Source organism: Odontesthes bonariensis, chromosome 8, assembly GCF_027942865.1.
Source record: "Odontesthes bonariensis isolate fOdoBon6 chromosome 8, fOdoBon6.hap1, whole genome shotgun sequence".
Classification (NCBI taxonomy): domain Eukaryota; kingdom Metazoa; phylum Chordata; class Actinopteri; order Atheriniformes; family Atherinopsidae; genus Odontesthes; species Odontesthes bonariensis.
In genome coordinates, this window is record NC_134513.1 from 15,628,956 (window position 1) to 15,644,287 (window position 15,332).

Sequence of the window (15,332 nt, forward strand, 5' to 3'; positions counted from 1 at the left end):
TGTTATATATCAGTATTCTGGTGGATTCTTGAAGATTGTGAGTGGTGAAAAGACACCACTCGCAATCTTTTATCACCTGTAGATTTAAATGTTTTTAGTTAAGAATTGAAAGACGTGTTCAGGTCAACGTAGACTCAGCCTGCAATTCTGGCAGCAGTAACCCGTTTCTCTGTGTCTGAAAAACTGTCTGTCCCCAAGGGTCTCGTTAACGAGAGGAAGGTAAAGGTGCCAGGCAATGGCCTGAACAGCTGAGATCATTTCTCCAGAACATGTCACACACAAAAGAAGCCTGAGGAACATCAAGACCACTGATCTTTATAAGTAAAGACCTATAAGATGCCTCTGATGTAACCAACCACTTGTTTTTCTTCTTGTGCAACTTAGAGTCTCGTTTCCAATCCTTCCACCCCTTCAGTTGTTCCCCAATTTATGAACTTTGACTCTGACCTTTACAGCCACATCCTCCGTCTCTGTGGGTCTCATCTGCCGCCTGCTCGGCTGCTCGTAGTTGTCCATCTGGTAGCGCATTGGCTGCTTCCTGTTGATGGCTTTGGTCTTTAGAGGGATATCAAAAGGACAAGGGAGGGATGTGGGAGTGAAGGGGGAAAATAAAACAGAGATTTGAAGTCAGCATTTACTAATAAACACACAAGTTTTCTGCATCCGTTTTAGTTCCTGGGGGAGAAGAAAATGCAGCCCCAGTGGGTTCAATCCCATCGCTGTCACATTATGTTTTATTGTTATCAAGCCATACAAACATGAAAGACAAAATTGACTTTGTGCTTAATTTGACGTCACTTGTTATCACTGTGCAATTGAGTTCAAATCCCAAAATTATAGACAGTAATGCTTCTTCAGAAATTGTTGTAAATGCAAGAAAAAAAAAGGGAAAGAAAAAAGTTTAAGAGTTAAAGTCTGGCAAGTTTGATCCCAATTTGCAACATTACCTGATATTTTTCATGGGAAAGGGATGCTGAAAGTATGTAAAGGTCTTCAACTCATTACATAATGTGTATCTCCTGAGGACTGTGAAAATTCACACTATTTCTACGTATCTGAGTAGAAGCTTGTCACATACATCCTTAAGACCAACAGAGTCTGATGAATCACAAAGAGAGACAAAGCTACATGAAGGTTCCATGAATGTTGACATTCAGCAGGTGACTGATTCATCACATTCTATATCCACAAAATGAGACACATTGCAAACTGAGTCTAGAAAAACACCATGTAAACATATTAAAAAAGGTTGAAAACTTTATTCAGACCTGAGTCGCTCTTAAAAATGTAAATAAGCTTGTTTATGACGCTCTAAACGAACATTCTCAAAAGATTGGATTGCGTTAGGAGTGCTAGATGTTTTTCTTATTTGCAAAATCCAGTTTTACTCACTGTGCACCTGTGACCCGCAGTTACATACAGAGCAACCAAAGGCTTTAACTTTAGTTCAATTTGACTTCCAGCTGTTCTTCTCTTATTTCGTTTCATAAAATGATCAAAAATAGAACATCTTAATCGTTCTGTTTGTTAAGTTTTGTTTTCTTTATGATTATTTTCTGACACAGATCTGATGCCTTGAAACCTTAAGATGTTCCACGTCGAAATAAAAACAGATTGCATTTATATGTCACTTACTCAGGACTAATGAGTTATGCTTTACAACCTATTCGAGTTCTGTAAGTTGCTTGGCTTTTTCGTGGTCTGACTATTTATTTTAGGCGCAAACAGTGATAATCCCATTGCAACGTAATATTCACCACATGACTCGGTCACCTGAAACCTCAGACAGCAAGAAGATTAAAGTCTGGGAAGGTGCTGTCCTGTAAGACTCCACACAGACAGTTAATTAGTCCCTAGGAAATAACATATGGCATACTTTGTGTTTATATAATAAAGATACAAAAATTATTTTACATTTTAGAGTAATTTCACTGTCTCTGGGCCAAAAATGTATTTTCATGGCTGCATTTTACCGCTACTTCCAGGAAGTAGACGTGTTTTTTCATTAATGTGAGCATTGGTTTTGAGCATGTGAGCGAGCTGCTTTGAAAAGCAGTGTTGTGCGTGAACGAGTTAAAAAAAACGCGTTCATTGAACACGCTCATTTTTTCTTGAACGTTGAACTGAACGCAACACATTTTTTAATAAAGAACTTGAACGTGAATGAGTTCACATTATGTGTCATGAACGGCAGACATCACTATAAATGAACGTTGGAATTTGTTTTCCATTGAAAACTGAGTGACATCTGTTTTCTCTTTTGAAATGTAACGAGAGAAAGTTCCTCCCTCCTGTATTCTCGCTGGTTCCGCTTAAATCATGTATCACCAGACAGAAATGGTTTTGACATTGTGTGCGCAATGCATTGCGGGCAACGTAGTGTCCGGCTGAGAATAATTGAATAACATACTGGTTTCCGCACGACTTTACCCGTGATGAATTGCAGCAGAGCGGGGTAGGCATAACAACGCCGCGTAGCAGGCAACGACGAGAGCGCGGAGGGCTGAAGGAGCGAGCGAGCAAGCGAGAGAGAGAGAGAGAGAGAGAGAGAGAGAGAGAGAGAGAGAGAGAGCGCTGCAATTAAAAAAAAAGGCTAGTGGAAGTGATGGCACGGACACAGACACCGATTCTCCTAATGAACATTTAAAACAATTTTACACTCTTGCAAACCAAGACCCCAACGGCATTTCATATTATATATTCTTTTTTTAATTAAATGCTGGTAGATTTCATTGCACTAAGTATAGAACTGGTCTACCTTGTCTGTACTGCTGCAAGTTTCATCACCTGGTAAGAAACCCACAATTGCAGTGTCATAAGCAAATGTCTACAATGAGCAGTTTCAAAGAACGTATAGTGATTTCTAGCTCGTAGTGTGAAAAAAAGTATTGATTTGAATATCTCACGAAAAAAGTAAAATGAACTGAACTTTGAACTAGTTCAGAATTAAAATTGTGACGTGAACTGTTCACTTTGAGCATGTATGAACTGAACTTGAACTAGTTCAGAAAAGCTGTGAACTGGCACAACACTGTTGAAAAGCCTCGCTTTTAACAAACGAAGAGAACTACAATTTGTATGTACAAATCAATGTCGACTACAACAGAACTCTAAACTGTAAAATACACCATAAAATACACAGCTATTTTTACTCTCTCTGTGCTCAATTAAGAGGTTTGCTCACCATCCCCAGGTGTTTCTTTCCTCCTTCCAAGGAAACAGATATGTCTCCATTTCTCCAACTGTCGTCTCCAATTTCATCACTCTGGAGAAACTCACCAAGCTTCTGGACACTGTAAGAACATACAGGGTCTACGATCAGCACGACTGTTAAGATTCCAATACCGGCAATCTCTTAGGAGTTTAGAGTTTCTCTTCTCTGCTGTCAACTTTCCATGAGGTTCCTTTAATTAGATTTACCACTGGGGCCATCTCTAGTTAGTCTGCTGTGTTTAGTCCTGTTTCTAACAGTCACAACATCCCCATCAGCTGTCCTCACCAGTTAAAGACAAGTTATACAGCAGGTGCATGAGTAAGAATATCTTATTAACTCACCTGACGAGGGCCTTCACTGCAAATCTGACCACGGTGGAGAGCAGGAAGAGAGGAGTGACCAGGATGTGAAACAGCGCCAGTGCTGCGAAGGCCTCAGAGGGACTGGGACCCGATTTATTGATGAAGTGATGCATCACAAAGGTCTACCAGAAAGCAGTTCACATTTCACATTCCCTGATGTTCACATGCTTTCATAAATCACATGACAGTTGAAGCAGCCTAAAGTTAGTTTAAAGGAGTTCTAAATACACATTCAGTGGTGTCTCACTAAAAATGAGGGGGAATTGCCTTACCGCAAGAACAGCAGCAATGGGAATAGCAGCATTCATGAAAACTGCACAGAAAGAAGAAAAAAGGTTTCAATGCAGTGCTTTAAGCAAAGCAAGTGGAGACTCTAAGATGCAACTTTTTACAACATACTTCAAGTTCTTTTTTAACAATACTTTATTAAGGCACCACATTAAGTGTATAAACTGTAGAAAAAATGTATATCTGCCAAATCAAGCTTTAATAATGAGTAATTTATGTGTGTACAAATCAGGCAGCAATGGCTTAGAGGCTGGAGAGGAAGCTTGGAATGTGATGGTCGCTGGTTGCTTCCTGACTTCTGCAACTGTAGCTTCTAACTTCTATGAGCGTGTGTTCATTTTTTCTGTTTTTAATTGGGTTAACTGCATAGGTCAAATTTCTATGTGTGAAATTACATGCAGGAAAAAGTAAGATTCTTCTATCTTTTTTTTTGTGCTGATGTCATTCTAGCTGATTTCAGGCCCTGAAATTTTCCAGGCACGTTCTAAGGGCTGCTTGCGAGAACAATGACATCCACAACATTTAGGGCCGTAGCCCCATATATCCAGAGTCCAGCAAGCAAGCTTTGCTGCTTGAAGTCTGAAGTTGAGGCGCCCTTCTATTCTTTCTATTGGGCATTTATTTGACATTCAGTACATGCACTATGTAATGTAAAAATACATTGATAATTTCCATCTTTGATTCCTGAGCCGCTGTACACAAAACAAAACGATTTCCAATGTTTACTTTCTGCATCGTGCACTGTGTCCTCTGTGCTCAACCCAGGCATTGTTTGGAAGTATTTCCAGCTCTGAGAACCTCAATTTGAGAATCCCTTGCTGCGAATATCATGTGTAAACGGAAACTGAGAGCGCTAATTCGGTGCACATTCTCCACAAACTCTCAGGTGTTTATGTGTGAAAACAGCTTGAGTGAACATCAGGAGCGGTCTGCCCTGTAGCATAGAATAACTCCCTTTTCTGTGGACTCTGGGTATTTGTACCACTGCAGACCTTTTACATACAATAAAAGCTACGTAACAAACTGAAGGAAATGCAAAAACCCTCAGATTGTGCTCTTACTGGACAACGATGTATAGAAAGCGAACGTCCTGAGGCTAGTGAGTTCTTTGCCTCTGGTCTCCTCCACACTGTCACAGAAGATATTCTCCCAGGCGTACAGCTTCAACAGCTTTATGCCTTTTAAGATCTCTGAAGTCTTTTTCAGCCGGTCTGTGGAGTGTTCCTGAAAGACACAACAGGATCTTTTGTACATCTATCTAATATCGGAATGCAGTTAGTTACCAACTGCAATAAAAAAATAATTTCAACCTTTTCTGCAAACGTAAAATGTGATGCAATCTAAAATGGAACAGTTAAATAAGTATAAATTTACTGCTCACTAGTGTGCTTTTCTGTGTGTCTGCCAGCTTTGTAGCTATAAGGTACTGGACTGGAGCCAACAGAACTATGACGGATGCTCCCACCAAGGCACTCCAGCCCAACAAATAGTAGAGCAGGATCACTCCCATCACAATCTGCAGAGAAAGGAGAAGACTTGACTGAAACATTGTATTATTGGACTCGTGAACCTATGCTTGAAAGTGTATTTACAGCATTAAAAGTATATCCAATAATTTTAAGAGATATAATTTTGTTACCTGTACAGGCATAGCCCAGAGGTTGGGGCACAGGAAGAGGAACCACATCAACTGGTTGGTCTCGATGGCCACCAGGTTGTTGATTTGACCCAGTGTCATCTCCCCCATGGACATGTTGGAGGTTGACAGACGCAGGATTTTGTTGTAAATCATCGCCTAGTTAAAGAAACATCACAAATGATCCACCATTTGCACGATATAATAAAACTAAGTCCTTCACTGAAACAACAGGTGCTAAAAAGCTCATTCATACATTTTTTTTAAGTTTAATTAGTTTATTTAATGCTCCGTGTACTGGCCTACCAAAAGATAACCCGATGCACCAGATGATTTCTTAGATTGAAACCATCTGAGAGGTCCATGGTAAAAAAAAAAAAAAAAGTCAGGCCTCTGTCTGTGTAGCATCGCTAGTCGTGTTTTCATCTCGCAATGAAGAAAAGTAAAAAAAAAAATGTAACCGTATTTTCATAGAAAACACACATCAGGCTTTTTTTCTATTACCTGGTTCATAGTGAATGCACAAGGCTGAGGAGTGTTAACAACTGGTGGATGTATGTGTTTGTGGCTCTTTGCTCTGTGCTTGAATGAAAAATGATCTGAGCATAACCAAACCTCTTCTTTATTGACAGTTGATGTCCACCTGTGAATTTAAAATAGAGGCAATGACAATGCCATCTCCCCTGATTCTTTATCTGACAGCAGCCCCATAGCATCACAGATTGTGGCAATTTGTTTTCCTCAGGCACTCATCTTTAAATGTTTCATCGGACCAGCACCATTTGTCTCGTGTTGGCCCTGTGATGGAAGATTGACCAGTGTGTACCCTGCCTCTTGCCCCTATGCCAGCTGGGATAGGATTCAGTTGCCGTTTGACCCCCAACTGGATAAAGGGAGTAAAAAAAAATATGTGGATGAACCTGCATCAAACAAAAGTTTTGGCATCATCTCCTTGTCCAATGCAGATTGGAGATTCATCACTGAATATCCCTTTCATCCAACCATCCACAGTCCATGACTGCTTCCAGAGGAGAATGTTGGAGAGTTTGAAACGAAAAATGTAACAACAACCCTGCTCTGTTGCACACCTTAAGATGTGTTCATGGGAAGAATGGAACAAAATAAGACCTGAAACTCTTCCATCAGTGTTATGAAGAACAACCGGCAACATTACAAAGTGGTAAAAGCTATGCCGTCTTTGTGGAATGTGCAGCAGGCCTGAAATGCAAGAATGGATGAATGTTGACAAAACATGAAAAATCTTGGGTTCACACCATCCCAGTTTTTTTCTGTTTAGCGGTTGTATTTTGGTTTTTAATGCTATCTGCAGTCAAACACTGTTACGTTCATCAAAACTATGGGAGGATTTCATTTAAACTGACTCAAATGCAGCAGATTATATTTTTTCATGAATATATTCATTAATGGCAGCGGTATCCAGTCATTTAATGGAGAATTTCAACTTCACTGTCTGAAATGCCAGAGGCTTTATCCCACGAAGTGACTCATTAAATAATTAATGGTTGAGAGGATTTTTAATCCACCCCCTGTTTGCGTTCGCTTTTCTTGGGGACACAGCATGTGTGCCACGGATCCTCTTCATACTGTCACAATAAAATAACTGTTCTGTAAACAGTTCGCATAAACTGCTGTCAAATCAGGTGGGTAATGTTTGTCGGAGAATAACACTTAACTGAAAGAACTTTGATTCGACTCCAAAACATTAGACGGATCATTCGTGAGTAACTTCTCAAAGCAATACATCCGCACAGAAACAAGGCGTCTAAATGATATTTTCCATGAGGCTTCACTCACCAGCAGAGCTCCCCGCAGGTTGATGCCCGTTTCTATGGTGACGTAGTATGAGGCCTGCAGGAAGGTTCTCTGTAGGACTAAAGCCAAGAAGAGAAGAACGGCCAGGACTGAACTGTTCTGCAGAAGCTCAGTGGAAGACATGAAGTAGACTCCTAAATATGTTTCCTACAAGCACAAATGCACAAAAAGAAACATTACGTGTTAAAGATACATTAAGTTTCTCATGCAGGTTAAAGACATTTAGGTCAAACCTCTTTGACCTCAGAAAACTCTTGTCTACTACATTCACTATTTGTCCCAATATTGCATTGTGGAGTTTCATGAACAGTTGGGAGGGCTGAAGTCACAGCCTACACAGTAGATCGTAGAGAAATTGGTGTAATATTAACCCCCCACCTTTCAAGCCTGGGATCTCTGAAGTTGTTCCTGGGATCTGTTGGAGCCACGCTCCCAGTTTGGGGGTCACACACCCAAGTGCTCCAGTTACCACTGGCTCTACTGTTGCCTTCACTTCCCACATTTTTCAACTTCCTACTTCAGCCCTTTTGTTTTTTTTGTTTGTCCCAGGACCGGGACATGTGCAGCCATCACCTGTTTATCAGTCTGGATCTGGTGGTCCCACAGGATCTTAGCTGTTTTATTCAGCACTACCTTTGGAAGTATCTTCCACTTTGACTTTGAGGCTTCCAACCCAGACTTGACACCGATGTTCGTGTACACCATTCCTACCACTTGGTTATGTCGTTCCATGTATGCTGTACCTGCCTGCATCTTGCACCCTGCAACTATGTCCTGGACTACCTGAGAGGTCCCTCTGCACAGCTTGCACCTGGGGTGCTGTCTGGTGAGGTGGGGACTGACATGGGGTGGATGTCAGGGCCTGTTCCTGAGTTGCCATGATAAGTGCCTCTGTGTCTTTCAGTCCAGCCTTTAGTAGCCACTGATAGGACTTCTCAATATCAGTCATTTCTACAATCTGTCGGTGGTAAATGCCATGCAGAGGCTTATCATGCCATGAAGGTTCCTCCTCTTCCTCCTCCCCTACCCTGGGTTTCAGCTCACTGACATACTCACTTAGAAGCTCATCACTGAGGGCCATCTTCCTGGATATTTCCTGTTTCATCCTGGATAGCATCTCTAATGCTCATGAGCCCCCGGTCTGCTTAGTGTATAATCTCAGGGTGCTGGACTTGGGTGAAACCCTCCCTGCATTGTGAGGAGCTTTCTTGTCCTGATATCAGTGGCTTCCATCTTCTCCTTTTGCCAGGTTATTATACCAGCAGGGTATCTAACGACTGGCAGGGCATATGTGTTGATGACTCTGACTTTTATCTTCGCCTCAACAGTCCCATTGAGATCTTGATGAAGATTCTTTGTGTCCTGTTGATGTTATAGAGTTCCAAGCATTCCAGTATCCATGTGTGCGGCATTGAGTCACAGGTTTATTGTAGTCAATCCAGGCGGTACACAGATTTGTATGTCTGATCTTACAATCTTGAGTGACAGTTCTGTCGATCAGTAGCTGGTGTTAAAGCTCCTCTGTTGTTACTTTCAATTTCCCTCTAGGCTCCACTCATGTATTGAGCCATGAGCCAAGGCCGGATTAACTATATGGGCCTGCGGCACAGTGCCCAGGGGCACCAACCATTCACAGCCAGTGGGGGGGCACCACACGACAAACTTTAAAGATAGTTTTTTCGTGAATGTTTGTACACTTAAAATGGTTACACTTGACACTTGACATAAATATTCATATAAAATTCATTATTAAAACTAATGTGATAAGAACAGCAACGATATATCATAATTCTGAGCAATAGTGGCCTAATGTGAACATTAACCCCCCTCCCTCAACCTGTCAGTTGAGCCAGTCCACCTATGGTGAAATGCATCATGTTTTTTAAAAAAACGCGGTAAAAATAAAAAATAAATGGATAGACATCAAATAAGTGGTTGTGCGAAGAGAAAAATAAAAAAAGAGAAAGACTCCAGGCGTTTAGCGGCAATTAAAAATGTTCCAGTGTTAGATCGTTTCTTTATAAAAACATCGACAACTGCTGTCACAACCAGCTGGCTATTGCTAACGGTCCCACCATCTACCACAACCGGGCGGCTAAATATGCAGCATCAGCACGGCACGGCGGTAAGAAAACCAGGTTTCTTACAAATGATCTCTTCCAGTGCCAGCTGCCGAACAAACAGTCAGTGTCTAGAGATTGGCTAATCTATTCCCCTTCAACCGGCATGTTGTATTTTTTTTGCGTGTAAATGTCTGGCCGGGCAGCATTTTACAGTGACTGGAAACACCCGGACAGAGTCACAGCCCATGAGAAGAGCGCAGCAAGCCACCGCGAGTGTCTGCTTGCACTTTTTAGGAGGTCACGGAATGCGGGTACGGTTGATGTTGTTCTCAGACAACAAAAAGAGGATGTAGTATTGGAGAGAGGTGTTGCGACGCATTGTGGCCATGATTAACAGGGTGCTTGCGCAAGTCTTGAAAGTCTTAATAAGTATGGAATTTTGAAGCACTGTTTTCCAGACCTTGAAAAGTCTTGAATTTTGTGTGAAAGTCTTAATAAAGGATGGAAAATAAATGTATGGTAGAATGTTACAGTATGCTCAAAGGCATTGTGAAATGAGAAATAGGAAGGTAGGCTATAAAACTATCATTTTACTAACTGGTCACGTACTGTATTAGCCTAATGGGATGAGATGTGAGTGAAGAGACTGAATTCTACATACATTCATCCATCCATTCATTTTTATAGATAGATAGTTTTTGTGACACTTGTTTGATGTGAAATTCATGTACTTGTGATTTTCATGTTTTGAAACGTTTTCATCAGTAAAAGCATAATTTACTGTAAATAATACATTTGTTCATTGAATACTAGCCTATAAAAATGAACATTTCTAATAAACACAGTTGGTACAATCTCAACCAATGAAGTAGGCACACAAGTTACAAGAACATAAAGTTAAGGTTTTGGGGAAAAAAAGTCTGGAATTTTGTTTTGGAAAAAGAGCAAGCACCCTGATTAAGTTTTTAAGTGTGCGTGGTTTGGCATTCCGGGGAGACAACTTATGGTGCTCTGGGACGGCTGTGGCAATGACGTCCCCCTGAATAATAGGAGTGTTGTTAGTGCTGCATAGGTGGATGCTCTTTGAATTGATAATATATTTCAGTATAGACAAATGCTCTTCGAATTGATACACATTTTGAATCTGTACATTTCAATATATGGATGCTGTTTGGATTGATAGTGAATTGAATTGATTGGTTTTAAATGGAGATATTTGAATAATCCTACATACTGTATATAGATGGATGCTGCTTTAATTGTTACTGATTTTGAATGAATACGTTTGAAAATGTAGCCTAGGGGCACTTGAGGTTTAGTGCCCAGGGGCACCACATTGACTTAATACGGCCCTGCATGAGCCTACTCATCGTATCGACTGTAATGCCTGACAGGAGCTTCCATGTTGTACAGAGGCAGGTTACTAATCGGTAGTTTGATGAAACTGCCCCCTTCTGGGGATCTTTCATGATCAGGATCATCCAACCTTAGGTTAACCAGTCTGGGAGGGTCCCATCCATTAGCATTCACTTGTACTGCTTGGCGTTCATGGAATGCAGTCAGTTTCTTTAGCCAGTAGGTGTGTATCGTGTCAGGGCCTGGTGCAGTCCAGCTCTTCATACTGAGAGTCTTTCTGCCAAGGAGATACATTCTGAGAGATTTCTATGGTCAGCTCTCAGATCCACTAGTCCTGGAGCATTGACTATCATCCTTTGTCTCCATGGGAGGTACCGCCCCTTACTGTTCCTTGTAGTCAAGCATCTCTTGGATTACTGCAGCTGTGTTGTACATCAGCTTATTGGCCTCTGTGATGGTCCCACTAGGTAGTGCTGCATTCACATCTTCTAGAAGAATTTCAGAAGGTACTTTGTCTCTTAGCCTTGGCAGAGGGCCATGCAGACTCCAAGTATCCAGTTCATCCATCACAGATCAGCTGCCCTCATTTTGAGGTTTTCAGGGCTTTATAAGGGGGCTTGGTACCCATTCTCGGATGGTGGGGAAGATGATGTGTCCCCCCTGACCTGGTGCTGCATCCCCCTTAGCATCTTTGTTGTACCTCATGGTAGCTTTATTTTGCAATAAACAACTGACCATGTGTTTTGTTTGAAATAGGCAGACAAGTAAACATTCCTTAATGGTACTAGTTAAATAATCAAAACTCTCTCTGATATGATTTTGGAGGTAAAACTAATAAAACCATGTGCATCTGTGTTATATATGATGGGGTTTATTTAGCATCAAAGGGAACTGGAGCCAGTTCTAGGGACCTAAATGCACTGCTTGAATAACTGCAACTGACATTTATGTTGCATTAATTTGTCCTTAAACTGCTCCATCTGATCTTACAGAAAATTATCATTTAATATTGTGACATAAAACACTTGCATTGTGTTGAGAGGCTGTTCTTTATATAGCCGACTGCTAGCATTGTGAATATGTATGTAACATGGTGTCCATGCTGTACATATATATATAACAAAATTAAATCACATTCATACAAACACACATAGGGACACAGTTCAGTGTAAAAAAAATCTCAGTGTGATGCTCAGCAGTCCTCTCTGCATCAAACCGACACACAGAGTGTGAGCTGAGTGGGGGAATTTTCCATGTCACTCAGAAATGCAGCCCTGTTCTGTGTTCTATCTGCACTACCTATTATACCCACTTAAACAGGCAGGCAAGGACCTGACAACAGCTCACAGTCAACATCATCCAGCCACATGGAGTGAATGAAAACATACACTCATTACAAAAGCATCTGTTCAGCTTCTCCTACAAGCTCTGACTACACTGTGACCTTTGGAGGAAGCTGGCAGGAATTAAAGAGGAGTTGATGTCTGAACTCTGCCAGCAGATCCTCCTTTGGCAAATGAACTGTCTCTAAGAGTGTCTGCTTACTTTCAGTCTGCTTATTTTCAGTCTGCTTCAGCCTCTTCATTGAGCTGTCTTAGGAAGAAATGGTCTGCAATCACTGTGTAACAGTTACAAGTTTGGACTATCTGATTTTGATTTATCAAAAAACTCGTGTTGATCGTGACAATGAAGTAACCTTTTTTTGTCAGCACTGAACAACAAAAGAAGCAACAAGCTCAACAATAATTAGATTATTCCAATCCACTCCTAAAACTCTGGAAAAACTGGTATTTTGGCATGAAATTGCATATATGTCTACTTAAAATGATGTTAAATATGTGTAACAGGTGAGTGTAACAAGTTACAAAGCAAAACAGGTACTTTACACACCTATTTATGAAGAAAGGTGCATATAAACCTGTGGTGTTCTATCCTTGTTTATTCTATTTTCATCTCATTTATCAACATTTTTCTGTCTGGTTGTTTTTGTTCATATAGCCATATTTATGATTTTGTATTTTTGAAAATTGTGGAAAAAAAAGTTCCCTTTGAGTAGCTTTTGAGTAGTCTTTTGATGTCATTTGGGGAACTGCGATTGGTTGGCCTCTTAACCACTTCTAATTCACAATGAACTCTGTGATGACTGTTTGCCTGATGAAGGTGTAGTACCAAAACAATAACATTGAAAGTTTTTTCTGCAGGTCATATCAGTGTGCGGGACAAACACGACTGAAAGACATCAAATACAGTCAAGCATTTGGTTACAGTGTTGTCTGGAATATCTTTAATTCTTTCAATTTGCAGCGGTGACCTAGCCTGGGAATTCCCATGCAGCTTTGCGCTCGATTTCATTCTCACTGCAAAGTCAGCCTGGAAACCACCGCCCTTATTTTTGCTAGAGTTTGGGAACCAATCACAGAACGGGGGGGAGGCAGCAAGACGATGACGACGTCTATGCGCTACACCGAAGCTTGTAGAGTGTTAATCCAACATGGCAGCGGACACAACGTTACCGTTCGATGCAGCCTTAGAAAGTGTTTCGGAGTAGATTCACCCTAGGGTAATTTGAACCGTGACATCCAGCCAAGTAGCCCACTTGAAGTTTTTCCGATATTGGCTGAACATCAGCTGAGTTACTGAGTTATCCCGAATAGCTTAGTACAAGTGCTAATGGACCCTGGCAGTATCTCCAAAATTACCACACTAAAATCACATGCCATGACACCAAACTTCTACAGTAGTACAAATATGGTCTGTACTCACAAAACGATGCATTTGGAAGTTTGTACATAGTCCAGGAGTTTATTATTATCAACACAAGCCTGATAGCTTTTCTGCTGCTAAAGCTGCGTTGACGTCACTTCCTTGATCTGGGAGCTTCAATGTAAGATGAGGGTTGATCTACTACTGTAGACAACAAAGCAAGGCTGCTCAATTTCTCCATTGATAAAATAAATTCACAACTCTACAACATAAAAATTCATGTAGAATATAGCATATACTTTGTTCCACTGCTCATATTGTCAAATAACAAGTGAAACCTCTGCCAATGTTTTTTTATAAGTTGATATTCCAGATTACTTGAAATGTCACATATATGTCTTGAAATGGTTTAGTTGGACAGGAGGACATCCTTCAATTTGCAGTGCTGTCTCATCAAACATGTGCTTTCTTGCACTGAGCAATTCTCTTTGCAGTCTTATATGTGGCCAGTTCTGTGCTTTATTTTCCACAGATGATGCTTTTTTTAAGGATTTTTCCTTGCAGTAATCTTGGTTTACTGACATGACTGGGATGTAATGTCTCAAGGTGTCTTGATGTTTAATTGGTTGAGGCTTCACACTGTCAGCTGTCAGTGTTTTCAGACATAAAGCAGAAATCTCCTACCACATTCACCATAAATCCAAGAGCCCAATACCTTTCATCCTATTTCATTTCTCTTCAATTTTGGAGGCTGATTAGTGTTACCATCTCCAGTCTTCATGAGATCTGAAGCGTTGCCCTGTTTTTTCCTTTCATTTCATTCCGTCTGCTACATTTTCTTTACCGCTAAAAACTAAAAGTATAAAACGGAGGGATCGCGCACCCCCACTGTCATACTGCCACACCCTCCACGGCGGGTGCACCCCACAGTTTGAGAATTACTGGTGTAGATCCTCAGTCAGTGCGTTGAATAGAAGGCAAGTGTCTTCGTGAGCCAGGAAAAGAAATCCAGTTGTTTTCTTTTCAAGCTTACTTAGAATCATACTGAGGGAAGTAATGACTAATGCAATACAGGTGTGTGGTAGTCAGTAACCAAAACCAGAAGAAAAAAAATGGCCCCCAACAGAATACACAAGGGCAGAATAGTTCAAAATAAAGCAGGAGATAAAGATAAAACTTGAAATATGGAAATGCGAAGATCGAAAACTGTAATAAAAAAAATAAAAAAAAGAGGCAAAGAACAAAACAGAATCCCACTGACCGTGACAGATTCTGCTGATATGATAGCACAATTGGCCCGAGTAGAGACAAAGAAAATACCTTACGAAGGCATGCCGACACACCCACCTTCATCTTGTCCGCTGGTGCAACGTCATCTTTATCCTTCAGGTACTTAACAATGCCAGAGATGCAGAGCGGCCCAGCAAAGCCCAGCAGGTCCGCCAGATAGCGGAAGGTGCTGCTGAGCAGGATGGGCCGGCCAAACGCTCGATACATGGAGCGCCAGATCGACGGAGCTCTATCAGGGTCTTCAGGTGTCTGTGCGGGGGAAGATGGATGGGGAACAGATGAAAAGAGAGGAGAAACAGCGCGAGCGTGTCTTTATTTTGAAACAGCTCAACAAAAACACAACTTCAAGAGCTGAAAAATTGCTTCAAATCAGTTTATGGCCTTCATCTGCTCACCCTCTGATCCTCATAGGCGTCTTTGAGCCGCAGGTAGTTGGTGAGAGCTCTCATGGCAATTGGCAGCTTGCCGATCTTCTTCAGCTCTATCGGCCTCTTATGGGCCCCAATTATGAGAGGATTCATCCACCAATATGTCGCCTAAAATGTGCCAAGTACTTGTTTCATTTTCTGTGATTTGCTGCCAACTAT

General features: G+C 41.1%; 1 protein-coding gene across 5 annotated transcripts in view; it reads right to left on the bottom strand.

Annotated features, from left to right (window-relative positions):
- The window catches only part of abcc9 (ATP-binding cassette, sub-family C (CFTR/MRP), member 9), an 88,106-nt gene that overhangs the window by 56,342 nt on the left and 16,432 nt on the right, over positions 1 to 15,332 (bottom strand). For all 5 annotated transcript variants that reach the window (XR_012770175.1, XR_012770174.1, XM_075471899.1 and 2 more), the window contains 10 exons: positions 15,141 to 15,281; positions 14,803 to 14,994; positions 7,316 to 7,480; positions 5,504 to 5,659; positions 5,246 to 5,380; positions 4,926 to 5,088; positions 3,849 to 3,889; positions 3,556 to 3,698; positions 3,185 to 3,293; positions 448 to 555 (listed from right to left, as the gene is read on the bottom strand). Coding sequence is in view for 3 of the 5 variants with exons in the window: in XM_075471899.1 (XP_075328014.1) it covers positions 448 to 555; positions 3,185 to 3,293; positions 3,556 to 3,698; positions 3,849 to 3,889; positions 4,926 to 5,088; positions 5,246 to 5,380; positions 5,504 to 5,659; positions 7,316 to 7,480; positions 14,803 to 14,994; positions 15,141 to 15,281 (1,353 nt within the window). In the remaining 2 variants the exon portion in view is untranslated. The remainder of the gene's footprint in view (positions 1 to 447; positions 556 to 3,184; positions 3,294 to 3,555; positions 3,699 to 3,848; positions 3,890 to 4,925; positions 5,089 to 5,245; positions 5,381 to 5,503; positions 5,660 to 7,315; positions 7,481 to 14,802; positions 14,995 to 15,140; positions 15,282 to 15,332) is intronic.